Source organism: Jaculus jaculus, chromosome 10 (genome assembly GCF_020740685.1).
Source record: "Jaculus jaculus isolate mJacJac1 chromosome 10, mJacJac1.mat.Y.cur, whole genome shotgun sequence".
Lineage (NCBI taxonomy): Eukaryota > Metazoa > Chordata > Mammalia > Rodentia > Dipodidae > Jaculus > Jaculus jaculus.
The window spans coordinates 109,906,586-109,930,255 of NC_059111.1; the positions used below are offsets into that span (position 1 = coordinate 109,906,586).

The 23,670-nt window shown below is 48.7% G+C and overlaps 1 protein-coding gene across 4 annotated transcripts in view; it reads left to right on the forward strand.

Moving 5' to 3' along the window:
- Gimap8 (GTPase, IMAP family member 8) overlaps positions 1-18,208 on the forward strand; it is a 41,589-nt gene extending 23,381 nt beyond the window's left edge. For 3 of the 4 annotated variants that reach the window (XM_045160881.1, XM_045160882.1, XM_045160880.1), the window contains 4 exons: positions 5,727-6,384; positions 9,912-9,957; positions 13,682-14,296; positions 17,386-18,206. In XM_045160881.1, coding sequence (XP_045016816.1) covers positions 5,727-6,384; positions 9,912-9,957; positions 13,682-14,296; positions 17,386-18,008 — 1,942 coding nt within the window. In that variant the 3' untranslated portion in view covers positions 18,009-18,206. Of the gene's footprint in view, positions 1-2,381; positions 2,702-5,726; positions 6,385-9,911; positions 9,958-13,681; positions 14,297-17,385 lie in introns of those variants that run through there. The other variant, XM_045160883.1, reaches the window with a different exon arrangement.
- Positions 18,209-23,670: the final 5,462 nt, after the last annotated feature.

The following is a 23,670-nucleotide window of genomic DNA, read 5'->3' on the forward strand; positions in this document are numbered from 1 at the left end:
TCCGGAGCTAGACCACCCTTGAAGGCATGCTCACAGACCAAACCTGGTCCCAAGTCAACAGAGGCCAAAAGGAACTCTTTACTGCATACTCCGAGGGGTACCTGGGTTCAGAGTCACAGCCCGCGGGCACTCGGATCACCGGACAGTCACCACTACAGAGGCTTGCGGTTGCCCGCGGGCTTCTTGCCTGAGCACCGCCGGCGCCAGAGTGAGGGTTATTTTTACACCTCACCGGGTCTACAGCACTTCTTGCTCCCTGAGCATGCTAGACACAGCTCTAGACAGCACCCTCTATGCCCAACTGTTTTGTAATGGCACGTCTGGTCCCTTTGCTGTCCTTAGACTGTGAGCTCCCTGCCAGTCTTGAGCCTGGTTCTACCGCAGTGCCTGGTTCCTGTCGACTCCTCTTAGCTATTGATTCCTATGGGTCTTGCCCTGGTCTTCCTGTCTCTGCTGAGAGCCTGAGGGAGGAGGGAGAAGTGGAGCGCTGTCCTCCAGCCACCTCCGTCGCCACTCTCACAGCCACTAGGGGTCAGGGAACGCTTGTCTTTCCTTAGAGCCAAGCTAGAATCGCCCACAGCCCTTCTAGAAGGGCAAGTGAGGAGAATCAGTTCTCTAAGAACTCATTTGCTGAAAGATGTTTTTCTTTTCCCTCCCTCCCTTCCTTCCTTCCTTCCCTCCTTCCTTCCTTCCTTCCTTCCTTCCTTCCTTCCTTCCTTCCTTCCTTCCTTTCTTTCTTTCTTCTTTTTAAAAAATTTTTACAAAATTGTCAACTCAGTGAATAGTTACCCTGATAAATCATCATGAATTATTTCAAGCCTTGGTTTTCTTGGAACACCCCAAATGTTGAGTATTTCACTAGAGTTTTCTCTCCTCACTTTACTGTTCCCCTGTTTTTCAGAGCCAGAATCTTGCTCTTAGTTCTGCCTCTGAAGAAATGGGAGCTGGGTGACGCAGTCTGGTGTTTTCACGTCATCATTTTAGTGAGTTGGTTTTCTGTGCACCCAGCTAGCACCCACGAGAGGTGGGATTGGTTTTTACTAGGAGGTGGGAGGTTTTTCTTTTGCCAATTTTCTTTAATAAGGTTTAGCCAGGGTGCCCACCTCCCATATCACCAGGTTTCCCTTCAGTTTATAACCAGGAAAAGGATCCTTCAAGGCCAGCATGGGAGGAGCACCCAGGGGAGCTGACGGGTGGAGAGCAGCACCCCAGAGTCTGTGACTTTGACTTTGGCTGCTTTAGGGACAAATACCTTAGCAGTCCCCACTGTGCCTCCTTCTGAGGGTCCCCATGGGAGGCCCAGCTGTGCGTCAGACACTGGGAACGGCCCTGGGAGCTCTGGTTCAAGGAGCCACTGTCCTCTGGGAGGAGAGGTGTGGCCCCTGTGGTGGCTCTGCAGGACATTCTGCTCAGTGGAGTGAGTGGGCTCCTAAGAAGTGTCTCAGGTCACAACTGTCACAGAAACGGAGAGAGGCAGAAAGGTGGCTGCTAGGAGAGTCGGAGCCCAGGCTGTGTAGCGCTCCCCGATGGCAGGGGACAGGATTTCGGCAGTCCATGCACAGCGGTGTGTGTGGGCCACTATTGCACTGTGCACCTAACCTTGATTAAGATGGAAAGTTTAATGTCAGATGCTCTTTAGGAAAGTGAAACAAAACTGTCCTGTTTAGTGTTTAACTTCTTCAGGAAGTTCAGACCAGGTGGCTGGGACACAATGATTTCTCAAAAAAAAAAAAAAAAAAAAGGATTTCATTTTGTGGTTCATTTGAAAACAGACAAAGTTCAAGTATTTCTGTGTGTAGATAGTTGGGGAAAAGCTTTCACATACCTAGGAGGGAGTTTATGGGGGTAGCTCGTCCAGAGGGAGAGCAGGAGTCCTTAAAGGAAGCTGTAAAAGTCATGTCAGAGTAAGCCCAAGGCCAAGGAATTGGTAGAAAATAGCAAACTATTTATTTGTTTGTTTGTTTGTTTTTGGCTTCTCAAGGTAGGAACTCTCTCTGGTCTAGGATGATCTGGAATTCACTCTGTACTCTCAGGGTGACCTCGAACTCATGGCAATCCTCTTACCTCTGCCTCCCAAGTGCTGGGATTAAAGGCATGCTCCACCACCGCCGGCAAATTATGTTTTTACCCCACATCTTGGGTGCAGGCCAGGGTGAGGGAGGTGGAGGTGGGGACCAGGCTGGAGACCAAAACCCAGCCAGGAGCCACCCCAAACTGGATTGCCTCAAAACTTCGATTTCCTGTGCCCTCAGGAACAGAAACCATCTGAGCTGGCCTCTCTCTGACCATCTTCAGTCTGCAGCCTTGCGACCAGTGTGCACCCACAGCCGTCCACCACACGGTGGCCCCTGAAGACAGACAACTCCAGGGAGGGGGTGCTTGTCCCCACACTGGCCCCTCCCTGAGCCTCAGCTGCTCCTGAGTTTGTCCAGTGCATTTATGCCTCTGCTGATGTGAAATCTCTTTCTAGAAACCTCTTCCTCCTCAGGAACACCTGGACATACTCCCGGCTGGGGGAAACGGGCCTTCACAGTCTTCTCGCTCCTCTCCTCCCCTCCCCTGGCTGGATCCAGCCCCCCTTAGGACTCAGCCCGGGTCTGAGAATGGACGCGGCTGCCCCACCCAGCCCGGGAGCGGACAGGCGGAGGCAGGCGGAGCGCGCAGGTCTCGGGGCCGGGAGAGGGCTGTGGACAGGACCAAGGTACGTGTGTGCCTTGTGTGCGGCATGCGTGTGCCAGCGTGCATGGTGGGGGCCGTGTGGGGCCCGTGTCGGGTTTGAGTTCAGGAGCTCTGGGAGGTCTCCTTCTGGCCCGAAGCAGGAGGGGAGCAGGGCACACTTCCTGGGGAAGTGTGTGGAGTGGGCCTTCCTCCCAAGAGGGGACTGTGACTGTGTGTGTGTGTGTGTGTGTGTGTGTGTGTGTGTGTGTCTCAGGTCAAGTTACTCAACCCTAGGGAGGAAGAGGAAAAGGAAAGGATGAAGGCACGGTGGATGAGGAGTAGCAATATGCAGGAATGGGGCTCCCTGGTCAGCCAGCCTAACTAAGAAAATGGGGAGCTGCAGGTTCACAGAGAGACCGTCTTTGGGCAATAAGGTGGAAGAGGGACAGAGGACACCCGAGGTCCTCTTGTGGCCGCTGCGTGCAGGCATATGGACTGTGAGCATCTGTACACACGTATGCATGTGCACACCACACACGCACCAAGAAGACAAGGTCCATGTTGGACTAAGTCCATGGTCACACGTACAAAATCCGCGCAGCGTTTCACCCCGTGACACATGGCACTCAGGAGTTCCTCAAACGGACGCATCTGCATTTGTCCCCTGGGGTCCCGTTTTCAGAGCATTGGGCACACCTTTTGCTGCCGTGCTGTGGAAAAGACCGCTATGGTTACTGTTGGGATTCGGGAGTGATTGGAGTGACGTGAGAAATACTCGAGGGAAGAGAGCAGCCGGCCCAGTCTCTTCTTGTTTTGGAATGCCCATGGGCATGAGCATGGTGGCAGCGCTTGAGTGTGAGGGGCTGGAGGTTTTATTTATTTGTCTTTTTAAAAACTTTTTTTTTTAAACATTTTTTAAAATTATTTATTTATTTATTTGAGAGTGACAGACACAGAGAGAAAGACAGATAGAGGGAGAGAGAGAGAATGGGCGCGCCAGGGCTTCCAGCCTCTGCAAACGAACTCCAGACGCGTGCGCCCCCTTGTGCATCTGGCTAACGTGGGACCTGGGGAACTGAGCCTCGAACCGGGGTCCTTAGGCTTCACAGGCAAGCGCTTAACCGCTAAGCCATCTCTCCAGCCCTTAAAAACTTTTTAATTGACCACTTCCATAATTACAGACAACAAACCATGATAATTCCCTCCCCTCTCCCACTTTGGGGTTGGAGATTTATTTTTATGTTTTTGAGGCAAGCCCAAGAGACTAGCTTTTTTTATAATGTGAGAGAGTGGGAGTGAAAGAAAGAGAGAGAGAGAGAGAGAGAGAGAGAGAGAGTGAGAGAACGGGCACGCCGGGGCCTCCAGCCACTATAATCAAACTCTAGACGTGTGCACTTCCTTGTGGGCACGTGCAGCCTTGTGCTCTTGTCACCGTGAGCCTTACGTGGGATCTGGAGAGTCGAACATGGGTCCTTAGGCTTCACAGGCAAGTGCCTTAACCACTAAGCCATCTCTGCAGCCCAGGATTGGAGATTTTTTTTAAAGGGCTGTGGGAGGGGGTAGAGTTAAACAAACATTTGGTTATTTCTGTGTGCTGTTTGCTTTTCCTTAGGAATGAAGAATGGGAAAATAAGGCCTTTTCTCTCTCTCTCTGTTTTTTTTTTTTTTTTTCTTTTTGAGGTAGGGTCTCACTCCAGCCCAGGCTGACCTGACATTCACTATGTCCTGTCAGGGTGGCCTCGAACTCATGGTGATCCTCCTACCTCTGCCTCCTGAGTGCTGGGATTAAAGGCGTGCGCCACCATGCCAGGCAGGCCTTTCTTGTTTTTAATAATGGGCTGCTGAGAGCAGATTAGAGCCGTTCCCCAGGTGGCCTGGTAGCTCTTGAAGTCCAACGTGGCCAATCTTTGAGTGATGAGCTTGCTTTGTAACAGAAGGCCCTTTTTGTCTTGTCTTTTCCTTATTAATTTGAAACTTTGTATGGATACATCAAGTGTCGGTACCATCATTCCCCTCTCTGGTCCCTCTCCACTGAAGGGCCCCCTTAGAGCATTGCCGTGTTCACCCTGCCGTTGTGGGTTATGAGTTATGAGAGCAGCAGTCAGTCGTTGGGGGAGGGGGCAATGCCCGCGGGTAATTCCCCCCACCCTGTGGCTCTTCTTTCTGCCCCCTCTTCCGCAACATCCCCTGTCAATCTACAGTAGCGTCAAACTCTCAGAAGCTTCTGGATTTCTGCTTTGATGCGTTTTGGGTATCTTCAATGTCTCTCTCCATCACCTTGGCTCAGGTGGTCCGCCTGCTGACATGGACTCAGCTCTCCTTGTCCCGCGGACAGATTTTGGTGGTCCTTGGTTCTCATGCTTTCTGAAAAAGGGGAAAACAGGTTCTTCAATGGAGAGTGAGGTCAGGATAGGTTAAAGGTTAGAAGCATTGTTAATTTAGAGAGATTCTGATGGGTGTAACCTCACTTTTGGCCAAAGACTAGAGGAAGCTTCTCAGTGGAGTCCATAATATTGGTTTTCATGGGATTCCAGGAAAGTTTTATGGTCAACTTAGTTGGCGGTCTGAGGGTAGTGGTCCATTAATCCTTCAGTTTTTTATAGGGCAATGCTTCCCAAAGTTTGCTAATCATATTTGCTTAGTATTTGTGATTCTGACTGGGCAGGTCTTCATTAAATCTGTATTATTAATTGATTAATTGTGCTAGGATTGAACCCAGGGACTCATGAATACTAGGCAAGTGCCCTACCGTGTACCACACTCCAGCCCTGTAAAGTCTGTATTTCTGACATCTGGTGGTGACTGTCACTTGTGGGATGCGCTGTGCTCCCATTGTGAAAGCTGCCAGCTTCCTATGGTGCCAGTGTAATATGCACAGCACAGCACAGGTGGTGACTCCTGCGGCTCCCCTTGGTAAGGATCTCTGGATTTGCTTCTGGTCAGGAGCACAGGGAGACCCTGGGGACAGTTCGGCGTGAGGCCAGGCCCTCAGTACGCAGCGCAGACTGTGGGAAACGAGGGTGGGCTCAGTGGAGTGGACACTGATGCGCAGCCTCCTGTCTCCACAGCACGTCTGGGAGCCCCCAGGGCGCACGTGAGCAGAGCCAGGGGACAGGTCTGCTGAGGCTCCTCCTGCTGGGGAAACGTGGCTCAGGGAAAAGCGCCACCGGAAACACCATTCTGGGCAGAGCAGTGTTCAAATCCGAGTTCAGTCACCACATGGTGACTCAGTCGTGCCAGAGAGAGAGCGGGGTCGTGAGAGGGAGAACGGTCACAGTCATCGACACTCCTGACCTCTTCTCCTCACTGGCACGGACCAGCGCTGACGTCAGGCAGGGCCACCTGCAGAGATGCCAGGAGCTCTGCACTCCAGGCCTCCACGCTCTTCTCCTGGTCACCCCCATTGGTCACTACACGGTGGAGGACGAGGAGACCATTGAGGGCATCCGGAGGGCACTTGGGGCTGAAGCCATGAGGCGCATGGTTGTGGTCTTCACACGGGCGGATGAGCTGGACCAGGACTCGCTGCAGGATTACATCGACAGCAAGGAGTCTCTTCAGGAGCTGGCTCGAGCTGCTGGGGGAGGCTGCTGCGCTTTCAACAACAAGGTGGACGAGGGGCAGCGCGGCTCGCAGGTGCGCCAGCTCCTTGGCATGGTCCAGCGGTTGGTGGAGAAAAGTCCTCGGCCATATCGTGTGGACTTCATAGAAGACAGCCGACTCCAGGTAGGCATCAGCTACTGGGAGGAGGAGAGCACAAGTCAGTGGCAGCTTCCTCAGGAGATGCCCGCATATGCCGCGGAGTGAAAGAGGGACCAGACTGGCGGGCTGAGCTGGATGGGCACATGCGGGTGTTGCTGCCCTTGGGCCGTCCTGCTGCTGGACGCAAGGCTTAGAGGAGGCTCTCTACTCTGCTGCACAGAAAATCAGCTTCCTTTTGCCTTTCCCCTCCTTTCTGGGTCCTCCCAAGGCTGTCTGTCCTCTTCCTCCGTCCGGCTTCTCCACGGTTGCGCTCCGGGCTTGGCTGGGGCTCTGCTCTCGTCCTCGCTGCTTCTCCCGCTCAGCTCCACCTTCCCGACACTTTCCGGAGCAGCGGCCCTAGCGCGGCCCTGTGCTGCCCGCGATGCCCGGGCTGGAGTCTGCCACCCCTCTGAGCTCTCTCACAGGGCCCACACTTGCCAAGCGCACCCTGCCAGTTTCCTCTTGACTCTCCCACCCTGCCGTTTGCTGGCAGGGTTGCCCACCACACTGCTCACAGCCAAGGCCTGGCGTCAGCCTTGAGAGCACTGTGCTCCCAGGGAGCGCTCAGGAGGCCGAGCTCTGGGGGTCACCTTCCGGACCCCCCTTCTCTCCATCCCCATGAGCACCCTCGGGCCTGCCAGCGTCTCTCCTTGTGCAGGGACGTTCCTCTCAGGCCCACCCCTCTCACACACAACAGCCAGGATGTCACCTGCATCCAGTTGTGTAGGATGAAAGGAAAATGAAATGGCAGCCATTGGAGTTACAGAAATGCAGTTTTCCTTACAAGCACCAACACCGTAGCTGAGTCACACATGCCCAGAACCTTCCGGAAGGGGTGGTCACCAAGGCAAGAGTCAAGCAGAGGGGAGCCTTGGGAAGATCTGCTCAGAGACACCCCAGCTGTGAGCACTGATCAGGCAGGCAGGGTAGGAGGAGAGCAAGTTGCCCTCGGCCTTGACCTGTCTCTTCCCCGAGGGCGGCCTGGCCCGGGCGCTGGCAGAGAGCAGACATGGCTCCAAAGGAGCGGGAACAGGACGCCCTCCAAATGCTTCCCGCTGACCTTACGATGGAGCACAGGTTTATTTTTTCTTCTTTATTTTTTTTTGTCTTTCGAGGTAGGGTCTTGATCTAGCCCAATCTGACCTGGAATTCACTATGTAGTCTCAGGGTGGCCTCGAACTCACGGCAATCCTCCTACCTCTGCCTGGATTAAAGTGCTGGGATTAAAGGTGTGCGTCACCGCGCCCGGCGCAGCACAGCTCTTGACCGAGCCCGGCTCCTGCCCTGAACCCAGCTCTTTCCTGTTGGTCCTTGAGTTATACTTGTGCCCGCGCCAGTGCTGGGCGCCTGGCTCTCCCGGCTCCGGTCTTTCCTCCCCCAACCTGGCACCAGCTCTACTTCTGCATACCCGATTACCCCGCTCCAACTCACCCCTGCCTCCCTGGCCCTGCACTGCCCACGTCTCTGCCCCCAGCGCCCTGCGCACACTGCTCACCACCGCATCGGGGCATTTCTGAGGACAGATTTAAATGGCTGCATCCCCCCAAACCCCACGAGGATAGAAAACCTGTCTGTTTATTTAAAAATTTTTTAAATTAAATTTTTATTAACATTTTCCATGATTATAAAATATATCCCATGGTAATTCCCTCCCTCCCCACCCACACACTTTCCCATCTGAAATTCCATTCTCCATCATATTAACTCCCCATTACAATCATTGTAATTACATATATACAATATCAACCTATTAAATATCCTCTTCCCTTCCTTTCTCTTCCCTTTATGTCTCCTTTTTAACTTACTGGCCTCTGCTACTAAGTATTTTCATTCTCACGCAGAAGCCCAATCATCTGTAGCTAGGATCCACATATGAGAGAGAACATGTGGCGCTTGGCTTTCTGGGAAACCTGTCTGTTTTGTTGGCCACTCCATCCTCTGTCATCTGGGAAACAAGTAGAATAGAAATATGTCCTCAGGAATTGCTGAGGGTGTTAAATGAGATGCTTACAAAGTCACTAACATTCACCTGAAGCTGGGTAGACGTCCTATAGTTGTTAGAATATAGTTAGAATGTAGTTGTTGCTCCTTTCATAATGTTGAGATTTATGAGGGTCAAACAAATTATGAAGACATTAAGGACTTCAGCGATCCAGAAAAGGCACTTGTGCCTAAAAACACAGATGTCCAGGGACACTCATCACAGCACCTTTTGAGACAGTAAAATCAGAAATAACCTGAAGATGACAACCAGAGGGCGGTTTCTCCAGTTTTGTGTGTTCAGAGTGTAGAGCCCATGGTTTCCACTACAAGAAGCTGGTGGCTCTGTGCACACCGGTCATGCAGGAGAGAGGAGAGGGCATCCCGCAGTGGCTCTGTGCACACCGGTTGTGCAAGAGAGAGCATCCCGCAGTGGCTCTGTGCACACCGGTTGTGCAGGAGAGAGGAGAGGGCATCCTGCAGTGGCTCTGTGCACACCGGTTGTGCAAGAGAGAGCTTCCCGCAGTGGCTCTGTGCACACTGGCGTGCAGGACTGAGCAGAGAGCATCCCGCAGGTGGCTGACTCAGCAGCCTCGCCCGGCTCTCCTGTGTCCGCGTGTGCTGCTGCTGCAGGATTCGTGGAAACACAGGAGGATACGGATGAGGCAATCACTCTCTTTCCTGGTGGACTGGGGATTCAGAAAGATGATTAATATTTTATATCATGGAACAATCTTTTGCACCTAAAGAACAAAAGAAATCAGATATAAGTGGAGTGACAGAAGGAGGGAGTGAAAGGGAGAGAGAGAGAGAGAGAGAGAGGGAGGGAGGGAGGGAGGCTGACTATGAGAATCAAAGGTATCCACGATGTTGGGTGAGGGTGAGATCAGGTAAGAAAGCAGGGGAGGCTTTTCCTGGTTGGCAAGGGGAATTCACAGAGAGGAGAATGACATCCAGGGCAGGTCTACTAGGAGCAGGTCACCTTGGATGCAGAGCACCGTGCTCACTATAGGAGGAAGCTTAGGGGTGCTCCATGCAGGAGAGGAGGATGGTACTTAGGGCTCTGGTTTCCGTACCTGGTGGATGTGCCTGTGTTATCTGGGCCAGATCTAAACTGGTGACCCACAAGGGAAGGAGGGGCCAGAGATGTCTCCATCTCTGGGAACCCATCTCAGCAGCATCAGTGAGGCAGGACTATCTATCACTCTTTTTCTTTTTTTCTTTTTTTGAGGTAGGGTCTCACTCTGGCCCAGACTGACATGGAATTCACTATGTAGTCTCAGGGAGACCTCAAACTCATGGTGATCCTTCTACCTATGCCTCCCAAGTGCTGGGATTAAAGGTGTGCACCACCACACCCCTTTTCTATCTATCACTCTTGACAGGCCCACAAACATCAACAAAACCATGGCCTCATCATGATCCTAGTCAGAAGGTCATTCTGAGATACAGACTCGTGTCTCCATATGTTTATTTTGTGAAAAGACGACACGGGCAGATCTCTGTGTACTGTTTCCCTTTGTATTTTCTAGGCTTACGGGCTTGAAGCAACATGTCAAGGAGGGGAAAGTCCATGTGGTGAGTTGATCAACATTGAAAGCTCATATCCGCATTCTTTTATTTTTGCATGCGTATGTGTATGGTGAGTGTGTATGCGTGTTCATCTGAACACGGGTGTGTGTGCGTACTCACTTGAAGGCCATAGGTCCATGTCAGCGTCTTCCACAGGCAGTCTCCACCTTATTTTTGAGACAGAGACTCTCATTGCATCAGTTTGGTTGTGCCAGTCCCAGGCCCTGCCAGCCAGCTCCTCATGTTCCCTCTTTACTGGAGAGTGTGTTTGGAGATATGTGTGCATGTATGTGTGTGTGTGTGCATATGTGCATGAGTACATGCATGTGTCTGGCTTTGAAGCCTGCGGTCTGACTCTAGCTGAACTGTCCCAGGGAGAGTTTTGAACTTTTCTCAGAGTACCAGGGCAGTTTCCTGACCTCAATGTTTTTCCCCAAGAGTAGGAGAATCCTGCATATTTTTTTCTGTCTATATTCTTAGTTACTTTTAAAGTTACCTCTGAATGTCATTCAACATTAAAAGCTGGCCATCCTAATTTCTAGATGGTCTTTAATTTCCCTGTTGCTATCTTAGTATCATAACTTTTTGAATGATGTTTTAAATCAAGAAAGATGTCATATAAGTTACTCTTTCTTTAATTTGTATGAGTACTCACTCGAAAGTCAACATTACAATATCAGAACTAGACTGTGTGCACATGCTCACAGACACATAGACACACACACACAGTCCTGGTCACAAAGACCAAATTTTCTTCATAACACTTAAGCAATTCCCAAAACAGGGCAGGATAACATTTTTGCATTCTTTTTTTCTTAATTTTTATTTTTATTTATTTATTTGAGAGAGACAGACAGACAGACAGATTAAGAAAGGGTAAGAGAGAGAGAGAAAATGGGCATGCCAGGGCCTCCAATCACTGCAAATGAACTCCAGATGCATGCGCCACCTTGTGCTTCTGACTTATGTGGGTGCTGGGGAATGGAGCCTTGAATCAGGGTCCTTAGGCTTCACAGGCAAGCACTTAACGGCTAAGCCATCTCTCCAATCCATTGACATTCTTTTTTTTTTTTTAATTTTTATTTATTTGAGAGCGACAGACACAGAGAGAAAGACAGATAGAGGAAGAGAGAGAGAATGGGCGCGCCAGGGCTTCCAGCCTCTGCAAACAAACTCCAGATGCGTGTGCCCCCTTGTGCATCTGGCTAACGTGGGACCTGGGGAACCGAGCCTCGAACCGGGGTCCTTAGGCTTCACAGGCAAGCGCTTAACCGCTAAGCCATCTCTCCAGCCCAGACATTCTTATTATAGAACATTTTTCAATGGTTAGTCTGTATACCTCTATAGGCAAAATATTATTTACTCAAATATGTTAATTACCCGAGGAAAGATAACATTTTTATAGGTTTTAAAAACTTAAGACCAGGGCCAGAGGGATGGCTTAGAAGTTAAGAGATTTGCCTGCAAAGCCAAAGGACTGAGGTTCGATTGCCCAGAACCCACGTTATCCAGATGCACAAGGAAGCACACACATCTGGAGTTCTTTTGCAGTGGCTGGAGGCCCTGGCCTGTCAATTTTCTCTCTCTTTCTCTCTCCCCTCCTCTTTCTCTGTCAAATAAATAAATAAATAAATAAATAAATAAAGGTTAAGACTAGAAAAAAGAAAAAAAATACAAAACTTAACACTACTTTTATTTATAAATATGCACTTATAAGGTTTTCTAATATATCATCAAAACATCCATATTCATACACATCCACACTTTAAGTTGGTATACCAAAAATATAATGAAACCTTAAAGCGGCCACAAAGCTGATATATTTAGAATTACATTAAAAAGCTTTCAATTTTTCTCCTGTTTTTCCCAAGTTGCCAAGTCAAGAGCTCCTTCATCAGCCAGCCAAGGGCATGTTTCTTGCATGCGACCCAAGAGGGCTACAGCTGTTGAACTCGAACGTTGGCTCCTCTGCTTTTGAAGAATTTCTTTTAAAGTTTGACTATATAGTTCCCTCTCCTATGACAGGGCTGTCCCATACCTTACACTCGACCTAAACTGTGCCCTCCCCGCTGAGTTACCTGACAACGTGATGTGTGCACAGCTCCAGGGAGGCTTCCTCCAGACTGGTTCTTTTGAAGTTCCCCCTCAGGCCTCCGGGCCAGGGGTCCTGGGGTCCCTGTTTGCTGCCAGCTGCCAGCATGGCTTTGATCTGTTGGGGCAATTTGAGGATAAGAAAGAATGAAAGAAAGAAAGAAGGAAGGAAAGAAAGAAAGACAGAAAGTGCAGAGTGAAAACTGATATCGGTCGTCTGCAGGCTCGGAGGGAGACACTGTCGTGCCCCAACAACGCCGGTTAATCTTATACACAGGCAAGAGGAACTTTGACAACACTTTCTTATCAAACGTAGAAAAAGCATGGGAATGGAGAGACAGGGTCAGACAATGTAGGAATGAGGCCGCTGCAGACTGTTTTTCTGAACATACCGTCTTCTGCACAAGGTCAGGCCCATACAAACAGTCCCAGAGGAGGGACTATGGGGGGGCTGTGCCCCCCCCCCCGGTCTCTGCAGTCCAACTGGAGGTAGACACGACTGTGCCCATGTCAATGGCTTCTACTGAATGTGGCTCTCTACATTAAACATGAATGTGCACACGTCTAGTGTGTGTGATAACTAAGAAATTAATGTAAAAAAGATTTCTAAGATCTTTCCTCAAAGAGCAAGAATTCTTACAGCTTCCTCCCAAAGGCAGCCCCTCTCTCGACTCCTGCCGACGCAGATCCAGTTTCCTGTTCTGGACTTCAGGCAAAGGGGTCTCACAGCGTGTAGGTGTCGTGTCCGGCCCCCTCCACTTACTATGCTTCTGAGTCCCATCCACGTTCCTATCACTCTTCTTTAGCTGAGCATTTTACTGGGTCAGTATGTGACTAAGGGACATTTTTACCACTTTTTAATATAAGCATCTGGCTTATGTGGGTCCTGGGGAATCGAACCTTGTTCCTTGGGCTTCATAGGCAAGTGCCTTAACTGTTAAGCTATTTCTCCAGCCCTCTCTCTCTTTTTAAAAATCTTTGAGTGTCACCATGCCGATTTCCATAGTGGTTTTACAAGGTTTTTTTTTTTTTTCTTTCTCAGGGTAGGGTCTCACTCTAGCACAGGCTGACCTGGAACTCATGCTATAAGATCCAGGGTGGCCTCAAACTCACAGCAACTTTCCTACCTCTGCTTCCTGAGTGTTGGGATTAAAGGTGTGTGCCAACATACCCAGATCTTAGGGACATTTTTTTTTTTTTTGAGGTAGGGTCTTGCACTAACGTAGGCTGACCTGGAATTCACTACGTAGTCTCAGGGTGGCCTCGAACGCATGGTAATCCTCCTACCTGTGCCTCCCAAGTGCACAACCGGCTCTCAGAGACATTTTGAAATCAGATTTTTACCATTCCCACCTTAGCCTCTAGACCTCACGTCCCAATACTTACCTTAGAAGTAGCAGGTCCAGTGAAGGCCCAATTTAGCAGGTTCTCTCTCCTGGAAAGTCTCAGGGGTATAGCTCACTCCTGCCCTTTTGTCGCTTCACCTGGCTGGCTGGCTTGTGCCTGTGACTTCAGTCCTGCTGGGCCAGAGCATTATTGCGTTCTCTGTTCTAGTTGACAGGGCTGAGAAGCAAAGACCCTGCTCCCTACAAGTATTCACTTGCAGGAGGAGGCTCTGACTCTAGCATTTGTTCCACAGGCCCAAAGATGAGACATCTTCAGACTCCTGAGCCTGAGCAGAACCCAGAGACGCTAGAACTCAAGGTCCTCCTCGTGGGGAGACGTGGTGTCGGGAAAAGCACAGCAGGAAACAGTATTCTTGGGAAGCGGGCCTTTGAGACTCGATTCAGTGAGCAGTCGGTGACCCAGACTTTTCATTCTGAGAGCCGCATGTGGAGAGGGAAGAGAGTTCTGGTCGTGGATGGTCCAGATCCCTTATTATGGGAGAATGATGACTCTGCGCTTAGGAAACACACCTTTCCGGGCCCGCATGCCTTCCTGCTGGTGGTGCCGGTGGGGTCGGCCTCAGACACACTTGACAAGGTGTTTCTTGCCATCAAAAAACGCTTTGGAGAAAAATCTACTGGGCACACGATCATTCTTTTCACCAGGGAAGAGGATCAGGACATAAACACATTCATAGGAAGAGATGGAACTCTCTGTGGGTTTATCCAGAAATGTGCAAATGGACTCAGCTTCTCCAGTTACTTGGCAACTGTGGAGGAGAAGCAGAGGCAGGTGGACAGCCTCCTGGAGAGAGTCGAGGCCGTGGTGCAGCAGAACGGTGACAAGCCCTGCGTCTTCAGAGACAAAGGTACAGCTAAGCATAGAAGACGGTTTGTGAGGGCTGGCTGTGGTGGCTTATGCCTGTGGCGCCAGAGCTCGGGAGGCTGAGGCAGGAGGATCATGAGTTCAAGGCCAAACTTAGCTACATGACGTCCTGTTTAAAAACAAAAACAAAAACAAAAACCAAACAAATAAACCATGTATTATAGAGTCCTTGAAATATAAGGATCTACAAGAATAATTCCATTCTAAGGGGCATAGAGAAGACAGAAAAAGATAGACCCAGCTTGTGGTTGTAGCTTAGTTGGTAGAGTCCTTGCCAACCATGCATGAGGACCTGGGTACAATCCCCAACGCACCATAAACTGAGCATAGTGGTGCACGTCTATTATCTTTTTTTTTTTTTTTTAAATTTGAGAGTGACAGACACAGAGAGAAAGACAGATAGAGGGAGAGAGAGAGAATGGGCGCGCCAGGGCTTCCAGCCTCTGCAAACGAACTCCAGACGCGTGCGCCCCCTTGTGCATCTGGCTAACGTGGGACCTGGGGAACCGAGCCTCAAACCGGGGTCCTTAGGCTTCACAGGCAAGCACTTAACCGCTAAGCCATCTCTCCAGCCCACGTCTATTATCTTGAGAGGTGGTGGTAGGAGGATCAGAGATTCAAACTCATCCTCAAATCCTGCCTCAAAAAACAAAGAAATCAACCGATTACCGCCCTCCCCCAACCCACGCCAAATCCATGCTGTGATCTCGTCTGTATCCTGCCTTTTTCAAATTGACTTAAAGTTACAAGTATTCCACACACTTCCTAGAACTATAAGTAATTCCTTCAGGACTCCTACCTCCGCTGTCCAACTTGGATGCTACAAGTCTCCCATGGTAAGTAAGGTGCTGACCTTTCCCTGACTGAGTCTCGCCACAGGTACTGCTGCCAGGACCCAGCTCTGGACTCCGATGACGGCCCGGGTCAAGTCACTGCTTCCTTCTGCTGTTCTCCTAAGCATGATTGCTCTGGGTCTTTATTCTTGACTGCTGTTTTTTAAAAAATATTTTATTTACTTATCTATTTACTTGAGAGAGAGAGAGAGAGAGAGAGAGAGAGAGAAGTATATAGCAAGAGAGAATGAGCACACCAGGGCCTCCAGCCACTGCAAAAAACTCCAGACGCATGTGCCCCCGTGCATATGGCTTATGTGGGTCCTGGGGAATCAAATCGGGATCCTTAGGCTTCTCAGGCAAGTGCCTTAATTGCTAAGCCATTTCCTCAGCCCTCTTCATTGTTTCTTTTGAGATAAGAAAGCATTCTGGGCTGGGGTACATGTGCTTGCTACGCAAGCATGGGACCTGATAAGGCCTGCTGTGCCTTCAGTTTGATTCCCCAGCACATACATAAACAGGCAGGTATAGCCATGCACTCCTGGGATCCCCAGTCTTGTGGAGTCTGGAGCTGGCGGTCAGCCAGACTGACTGGAAAATGGCAGCTCTGTCTTTAGTGAGCTGCTCTGCCTCAAGAAAACATGCAGATGAGGGAGAAGTGTGGGACACCCAGTGTTCTCTTCTGGCCTCTGAGTGCTGTGCAATGGATGCATATCTACACACACGTGTGTGTACACTGCACATGCACACTCCATAGCACACAAACCAGGCAATGCAAGAAACCATTTGAAAGTATAAGTGGCAGCAATACTTAGTGTGGCAATGGCGTAAGGCAGTCAGGACACAAGACTGGACAAGGACAGGGAGCCCCAGAGCTCTCGGTGGCTGGGTCCCCATGAGGCAGCCACGCTGCGCTCACCTCGGAGGAAAGGAAGACTCACGTCTCAGCACCTGTGTGTGTCTCCGTTATCCTGGGCTGGGACCTTCCCATTCCTCCTCCTCTGTTCTCTTCTGACGCACTTGTCCTCATCCAAGGTCACTAACTGTGAAGGGTGTCACTGATTCTGGCCTTTCACATTCCCCCCAGAGGACCAGGTTCTCGGGAGCCTCCTGAAGAGGCATAGACATGAGAGGAGGTCAGGAGGGGGCGTGTGGAAGCTGGGAGACGTCCCAGAGAGCACGCTGGCACCTTTGAGAAAAGGACGAAGGAGCGTGTCTCGGCTGAGGGATTAAGGAGAGTGGCCTTGCTGGAGACAGGCCTCAGAGGGACAGGACTGCAGCACAGGGAGGTGACCAGATCTCAGAGAGGCCCGACCACCAGAGCCTGCACAATAGGAACAGCAGCAGGACTGGCGAACAGGACCAGTGTGGCGGCGCAGAGGTGAATCTGTTTGGTATTCATGAGCTTCCTCATGAGCTGTGAGTTCAGCACAAGCCGCCCAACGACTTCTCACGGGAGGAAGAGCAAGGCAGCCTGTCCTCTGTCTGTGCGTCCAGGAGGATGCAGGGACTTGACAAGAAACTCCCGACGGACCCTGCTGTGAGGAGACAGAGTGCCAGTGTGAGGGCAAAGCCCCAGAGACCCCCAGTAGTCACGTCTCTGTGACCTGCACATCCCACGCTCGGGGCACTTGCTCCATCAGTGACATTGCACAGAGCAGTGGCATTGGGTGTTGTAACCATGAGGCTCCTTTGACTCAACAGTGAAAGATACAATGGGAGTCCTCGGGCTTTTGATGAAACCTCGTGTGATAAAACCAATGGAACCAGTCATCTATTGATAGGTGATCGGGTTTTTTCATGTACAGTTTATTGGAAAGAATATCTTTCCACATACCTCAGGCAGTTCACATACTTGGCGATGGGGAGACTGAGTCACGTAGGAAATGAGATGTGTCCACTTGACCCAGATGAAGGAGGCAGATATAAGTGCAGTGTCAATTGCAGGACCAGGAATTAAGAGAAGGTCTGGGGGAGGAGAGGAGAGCAGATGCATAGATAGGAACAGTCGGTGTCATTGGGTGAGCACCGGTCACACTGTGGTTCGAGTCATGCTTCTGCGTTTATAGGCCATGTGAACTGAGAGACACGCCATTCACAGGTGTGGGGACGGCCCTGCTGGGTGGGTGGGAGGCTCGGTACTGCCTGAGTTCAGTGGTTTAACCTGTTATGTGAGTGTCTAATAAGATTCTTCCCTGTCAGCTACCGTCATGAGTCTTTCCCACTTTCCCCTGCACAGAAACCTTGACCATCGTCCTCGTGGGGAGGAGCGGGGCTGGCAAGAGCGCCACGGGGAACAGTGTCCTGGGGAGGACCGCCTTCCTCTCTCAACTCCGAGCCCAGCCAGTCACCGAGACCTGCCAGAGTGGCACCAGGAGAGTGGACTGGCAGGACATCGTGGTTGTGGACACGCCGTCGTTCCACCAGATGCGAGGTGTTCCAAGGGACCCTTCCTGGATAGAGGAGCAGGTCAGCCGCTGCTGCCCAAAGGGGCTCAAGATTTTCGTCTTGGTTCTCCAGGCGGGACGGATCACTGAAGAGGACAAAATAGCAGTGGAGCAACTTAAGACCATTTTTGGGGAGGATGTCATGAAATACGTGATTGTGTTGTTCACACGGAAGGAAGATCTTGGGGATGACAAGTTTGAAGATTACATCAATGCCACAGATAACAAAATCCTTAAAAAAATACTCCAAAAGTGTAAGGGGCGAGTCTGTGCTTTTAACAACAGAGAGACTGGCCCAGCCCAGGAGAAGCAGGTGAAAACACTTCTGAAAATGGCCAATGATCTGAGAATGAGCTTTGATAGAAATGCTTCTTTCTCTATATTTACTAGTGTCAGCCAATGGTTTTGGCCTTGAAAAGTGGTTCATAATCTGCTTGCAAAACCGTGTGATTCGAGTCTGCTTCGCATAGACTTACAGAGTGACATCTGGAGTTTGTTTGTAGTATCTTGGAGACCCTGGCGTGCCCATTCTCTCCCTTTCCCCTTCTCTCTCTCTCTTTCTGTTTGCAAATACATAAATAAATTAAAAAAAAAATCTCTAGGAACGGTCCAATCCAAAAAGTCCCCAAAAGTGAATTAAAAGTGAATTTTAAGATGTGTTAAAACAGGCAGTTGAAAGGCTGGGATCACTCCAAGTCAGAGACTCAGGTAGGGATGGGCAGGTTTGGGCACGAGGGGGGCAGTGGCAGAACCGGCAGGATGGTATCAAAGAAGACCCAAGAATTGCAGGTTCCACACTGGGACACTGTGACTCTTCAGGTCAGTTGTCAGGCTGAGCCAGACAGTGGGTAAAGGCAGAGGAGAAAGGGAACAAGGCGGAGGAACCGGGAACATGGCTTTGAATAGCAAGCTGAGAGGCAGTCAGGTAGCTTTGTTTCCAGTTAGGGTGACTGGACCACTGAAAGTCAAAGCAGCAGTGTCTCTGTGCTTTGCTAGAGACCAGAGAGGAAGCTGGCTTCTCCTTATCTCCTGCCTAAAAGAGTTTCCTAGGTTTGTCTTTCCTGGGAGGGAGGTTCCCTTTCCTAGAATATAATTCTAGTCCTGAGTTCAGCCCCCCAAAACTTGGCATCATGGCTAGCCTCTTCCTGAGACAGCCTCTAGCCCAGACCAATCAACTGTCTCTCTGGCTCACCTGAAAGAAAAAGAAAGAAAGAAAAACCCACTGCAGTAAAGTTATTAATACATTTAGAGGGGAGGGCAAGCTCCTTTGATGGCCTGTTCAACATGTGTGCACCCCCAGGTTCTGGCGAGTCTCCCCCTTGCCTCAGCCCATCTGAGGGAGAGCACTCTGGCCCCTCACATGGGCTCTTTACCCCTTCTTGACCCCCTCATGGCAGGAGCTCTTTGTACTTTCTTTTTTTTTTCCTCTCTAAATCTTTCATGTTTCTTCCAGGCTCACCACGTGGGTTGTCAGACCACTTGGGTGTATTCATTTTCCTTCCCTTGGTTCTTTACTTCCCTCAGTAAGTATAATAATTTAATAGTTATCCATCTCAGTTTGGTTTGCCCAATCCTTTGGTTAAATGCAAAGACTCTTTCTTGAACCCCTAACACCCCATTTCAATTCAATCAAGGTAAGTAGTTGTTAGTCTTTGCCCCCAGTTCCCGACAAGGAGCTCTTCAGACCTTTGGAATTGCCTGCATGATAACTTTTATAATTGTCTTATCATTTATTTTATTATTAGCTTCTTTATCATGCATGATAAATTTACTTAGAACTATACTTCTCAAGCGGGCCCTTATAGTTTCCTGGTGGAGCTGGTCAGCAGGAAAGACTAGATAGCTGGAAATTTTAGCCTGTCTGTCAAGCCCATGGAAGAAGGTCAAGGTTACAGAATAGCTCTGTGAAAATCTTTGAACAAAATTGCACAAGTTCCAAGGTTGGTGAAGACACCTCAGTTCTTGGAGGCCAGGGAGCCATGGTCCTGCCTAGAATCGCTGTACCCACAGGGATCTGTTGCATACCTATGCCCATCAGTCTCTTCCAGTTGCTAGGTGTTTCATAGAGGAGTAGGCAGAGCTGAAGAGTCCCTGTGAATTGTGCTGGGCACTCAAGAAAATTATAGAATCCAGTAGATGGTCATAGGAACCCTAAATTTGCCAGCAGAAAGTCAAAAGTACAGGAGTCCTGGACTTGAAATTGGCCCCTGAGGTACGAGCCATCTGGCAGGGCCGGAGCCATCAAGCTGTGGTTTCTGACAGTCTCTCCAGGTTCCTAGAGTGAGAAGTGGATCTCACCGTAGGCAACCCAGCCCGCATTGCAGTTCACTGCGTGAACTGTTCGACACCTCGACTGTCAGGGGCGCCCCACGTGGGCATGTGGAGACGCTGTTATTCCTAGTCTTCTCTTGCTGGTCTCTTTGTACCCTTGCGCAATATAGATATCCTTACAAAATGGTGGCCTATTTGAAGAGCAAGAATCCCCAAAAAGTGAGATGGAAATGAATGCCATTTTCTGATCTGAGCCTGAAGGCAACATTACTACCTCACCAATCCTGTTTGTCAAGGCAAGCACAAAAATCTATACAACATAAGAGGAGGGGACACAACCTTCAGGGCTCATCATTCATAATGAGTTAAATAAAATGCTTAGTAATGTGCATTTTACATCTGCATGAGGTGCTACAAATGTCATCAGATAGTCCCAGAGGCCTATAGCAGACACTTACTAACTTTGCTGGATCCCGCCTGCCAGATGTTTCTACCAGTGTATTTGAAAAGTGTCTTGATTTTTGGTTTTCCTATTGTTTTACCATAAAGCATCATGAAACTTACCACATTGAAATAGGATAGTTGGGAAAACATAAATCTGTGTTCCTATGCCATGGTCATACATATTTGCCTCCAGAATAAACTATCTCTTATTTCCTTTGACAGTGAGGGACGGGGCTGTAAAGATTGCTCAGTGGTTAAAGGCTCATGCTTGCAAAGTCTGACAGTTTGGGTTCAATTCCTCAGTATCCAGGCAAATCCATATACACAAAGTGGTGCATGTGTCTGGAGTTTGTTTGCAGTGGCACAAGGTTTGGCATGCCCATTCATGCTCTCCCTCTGTCTCTTTCTTTCTCTCTAAATAAAATGAATAAAAAATATTTTAAAACAGCAGGGACACAAATATCCTAACTCATTTGAAGTAGGGTCAAGGTAATATTTTCGTAAGGATATAAGAAAGGAATAGATTATTGTATAGATTTTTGTGCTTGCCTTGACAAACAGGATTGTTGAGGTAATAATGTTGCCTTCAGGCTCAGATCAGAAAATGTCATTCATTTCCATCTTACTTTTTGGAAATTCTTGCTCTTCAAATGTGGCCACCATTTTGTAAGGATATGAGATGTTGTAGACCACCTAACTAGAAGTTGGCCAATTTTGATGCCTTTTTTTTTTTTTTTGAGTTAGGGTCTCAATGTAATCCAGGCTGACCTGGAATTCACTATGTAGTCTCAGGGTGGCCTCAAACTTGGGGTGACCCACCGACCTCTGCCTCCCAAGTGCTGGGATTAAAGGTGTGTGCCTGACTATTGTTGCCTTAAAAAACAAAACAAAACAAATCTTGGGCTAAGGAGATGACTGGGTGAGGAAAGCGTTTGCCACACAAGCACAAGGACCTGATCAGATCCCTAGCGCCCATGTGAAGTGACAGGAATGGAGGTTGTAACTTGAATGCAGGGAATTCCTAGTGCTCACTGGCTGGCCAGTCTAGAGGAGTTAGTGATTAGGTGATAGACACTGTCACAAAGAATAAGATTGAAATTTATTAAGGCATCTAATCATCCAATATGAACCTCTGGTGCATGTGCACACACACACACACACACACACACACACACACACACACACACACACTCCCTCCCCCACAGAAACCAAACTTAGTGCTAGTGATGTATACTACTGTAAGTACTTAATTTTTTTATATTTTATTTATTTATTTGAGAGAGAGAGAGAGAGAGACAGGATGTAGTCTCGGTGGCCTCCAACTCATGGTGATCCTCCTACCTCTGCTTCCCATGTGCTGGGATTAAAGGCGTGCACCATCACACCTGGCTAATTTTTTTTTTTTAAAGTAAAATAGAGGGGCTGAGGAGATCGCTCAGTGGTTAGATGCCTCCAGAGCAGTTCCCAGTTCCCATGTAAAGCCAGATGCACAAAGTTGCAGCTTGAATCTCAGTGCCCTGCAGCCAGAGTAAGTGGTGTCTTCAGCAATGAGGTCTTATCATATAGCTATAGTGGGCAGCCAAGAGCAGTGGCAATAGCTTATCTTATTTTGGGAGCCTGCATCTCACTGGCATGTCCCATTCTTACCATTGAGATTTTCTTACAACAAGCTATTGCTTCTGAGCAGAGCATCATCTGTCCTCACAGGGCACTTCTTCCTGAACTCGTTGTTTTCCTTTCAATTATGTTTTTTAAAATTAGCTTATGGCTTATTTGTAACACCTTTGCTTCTGGTTAAACCTCTCTCAGCCTCTCCTTTCCTCTATACCCTCATTCCTATCTTTACTTAAACCTTTCCACCCTTGGAATTCTGCCCCTCTACTTTCATATCACATGTGTTCTACTATCTCATCTCCCAAACCTTTATAAAGATCTCATATCAATATTTCTCAAACCACTCCACAAAATAGAAAGAGAAGGAGTACCACCAAACTCATTCTCTATGAAGCCAGAATACCACAATTAGATAGAGACTCAATTATAAATAAAAGGAAACAAATTAGAGACTTATTTCTTTTATGCCCAGCTTGCTGAGTCCCCAAAGACCACCAAGAGAGTTGGACATGTATGCAATAGCAAAGAGCTTTATTTTGGGCTTAAGCTCGGGCTCCAAACTTTACCAACACTTTTAATTTTAATTAAAAAATAAAAAGAAATTATATCAAATGCCTTCACAGAACCAATTTCTAGCAGTCACAAACTGCTCTTTACCATTCCTGCCATGGCCTAAGTAACATACATACTGTTGCTGCATCCACAGTTTAAACAGACTGTCTATGTTCAGTTCTACCAGCTTCCATTTTCTGTAAGCCACCTTTGAGTTTTCTTGACCTGCACAGCTGATCAGAGATCGGCTTAGCGTTCAGCTGCTGGGAGTTCAGAGATGTTTGTGCTGCAGTAGAATTGGGCCCAACCCGATGGACATAGGATGTAAATCTAATGTGAAGTTAGAAGTTTTCAAACTCTTGCTTTTATTGATTTTTCTTTTGAGGGAAGTGTCTTGATCCTTGGTTGTGAACTCAAATATGGAAACCCCATGGACTGAAGTGAAGGTGGCTTTCCATGAGAGAGCACTAGCTTGTAATTTCTCAAAACCTGAGCAGCTGGTGATGCTGCACTGAGACCACTTTAGCCCCAGGCAGTGATCTCTGGCATCACTCACAACTCAGTGACAGTTTAGACCCTAGAAAGTTCTGCTGGCATCTTTAGTTGCCATTTGAGTACCCCCCCTTACTTCTGAGTTTATAGTCCATGTCTCTCATTTCATTATTTATTTATTTATTTATATTAATTCTGTTTACAAACTTTGGAGCTGGGGTCTCATTATGTAGACCAAACATTCCTTGAACTTGGAATCCTCATGCCCCAGCTTTGCAAGTAGATGGGATTACTGGTGTGTACCACCGCACCTGTCTTGAATCTATCCTCTTAAGCACCAAGAACAATTTCACACAATCCCTGTGAAGTCCTCTTGGTCCAGATGGCTTGGACAAAGCAGAAAGAAGAGACTCTCCCCTCATTCCAGTAGTATTGTTCCCATACATTTTCTGTCACTAATGGAGTCTGTGATAATTATCACTGGGGTCCTGATGAGGGTTTGTTTAATATGGAGATTACTTTCAATTTAGTAAGTATTTCCACAATGTCAACTTTGCCAGTCCAAAGGCACGGGAGTTCTTTCCATCTTCTGGTATCTGTTTCAATGTGTTTCTTCACTGTCTTAAAGTTTTCAGTGTAGAGGTCTTTCATCTCCTCAGCTAGGGTTATTCCTGGACACTTTTAAAAGCTATTATGAATGGAAT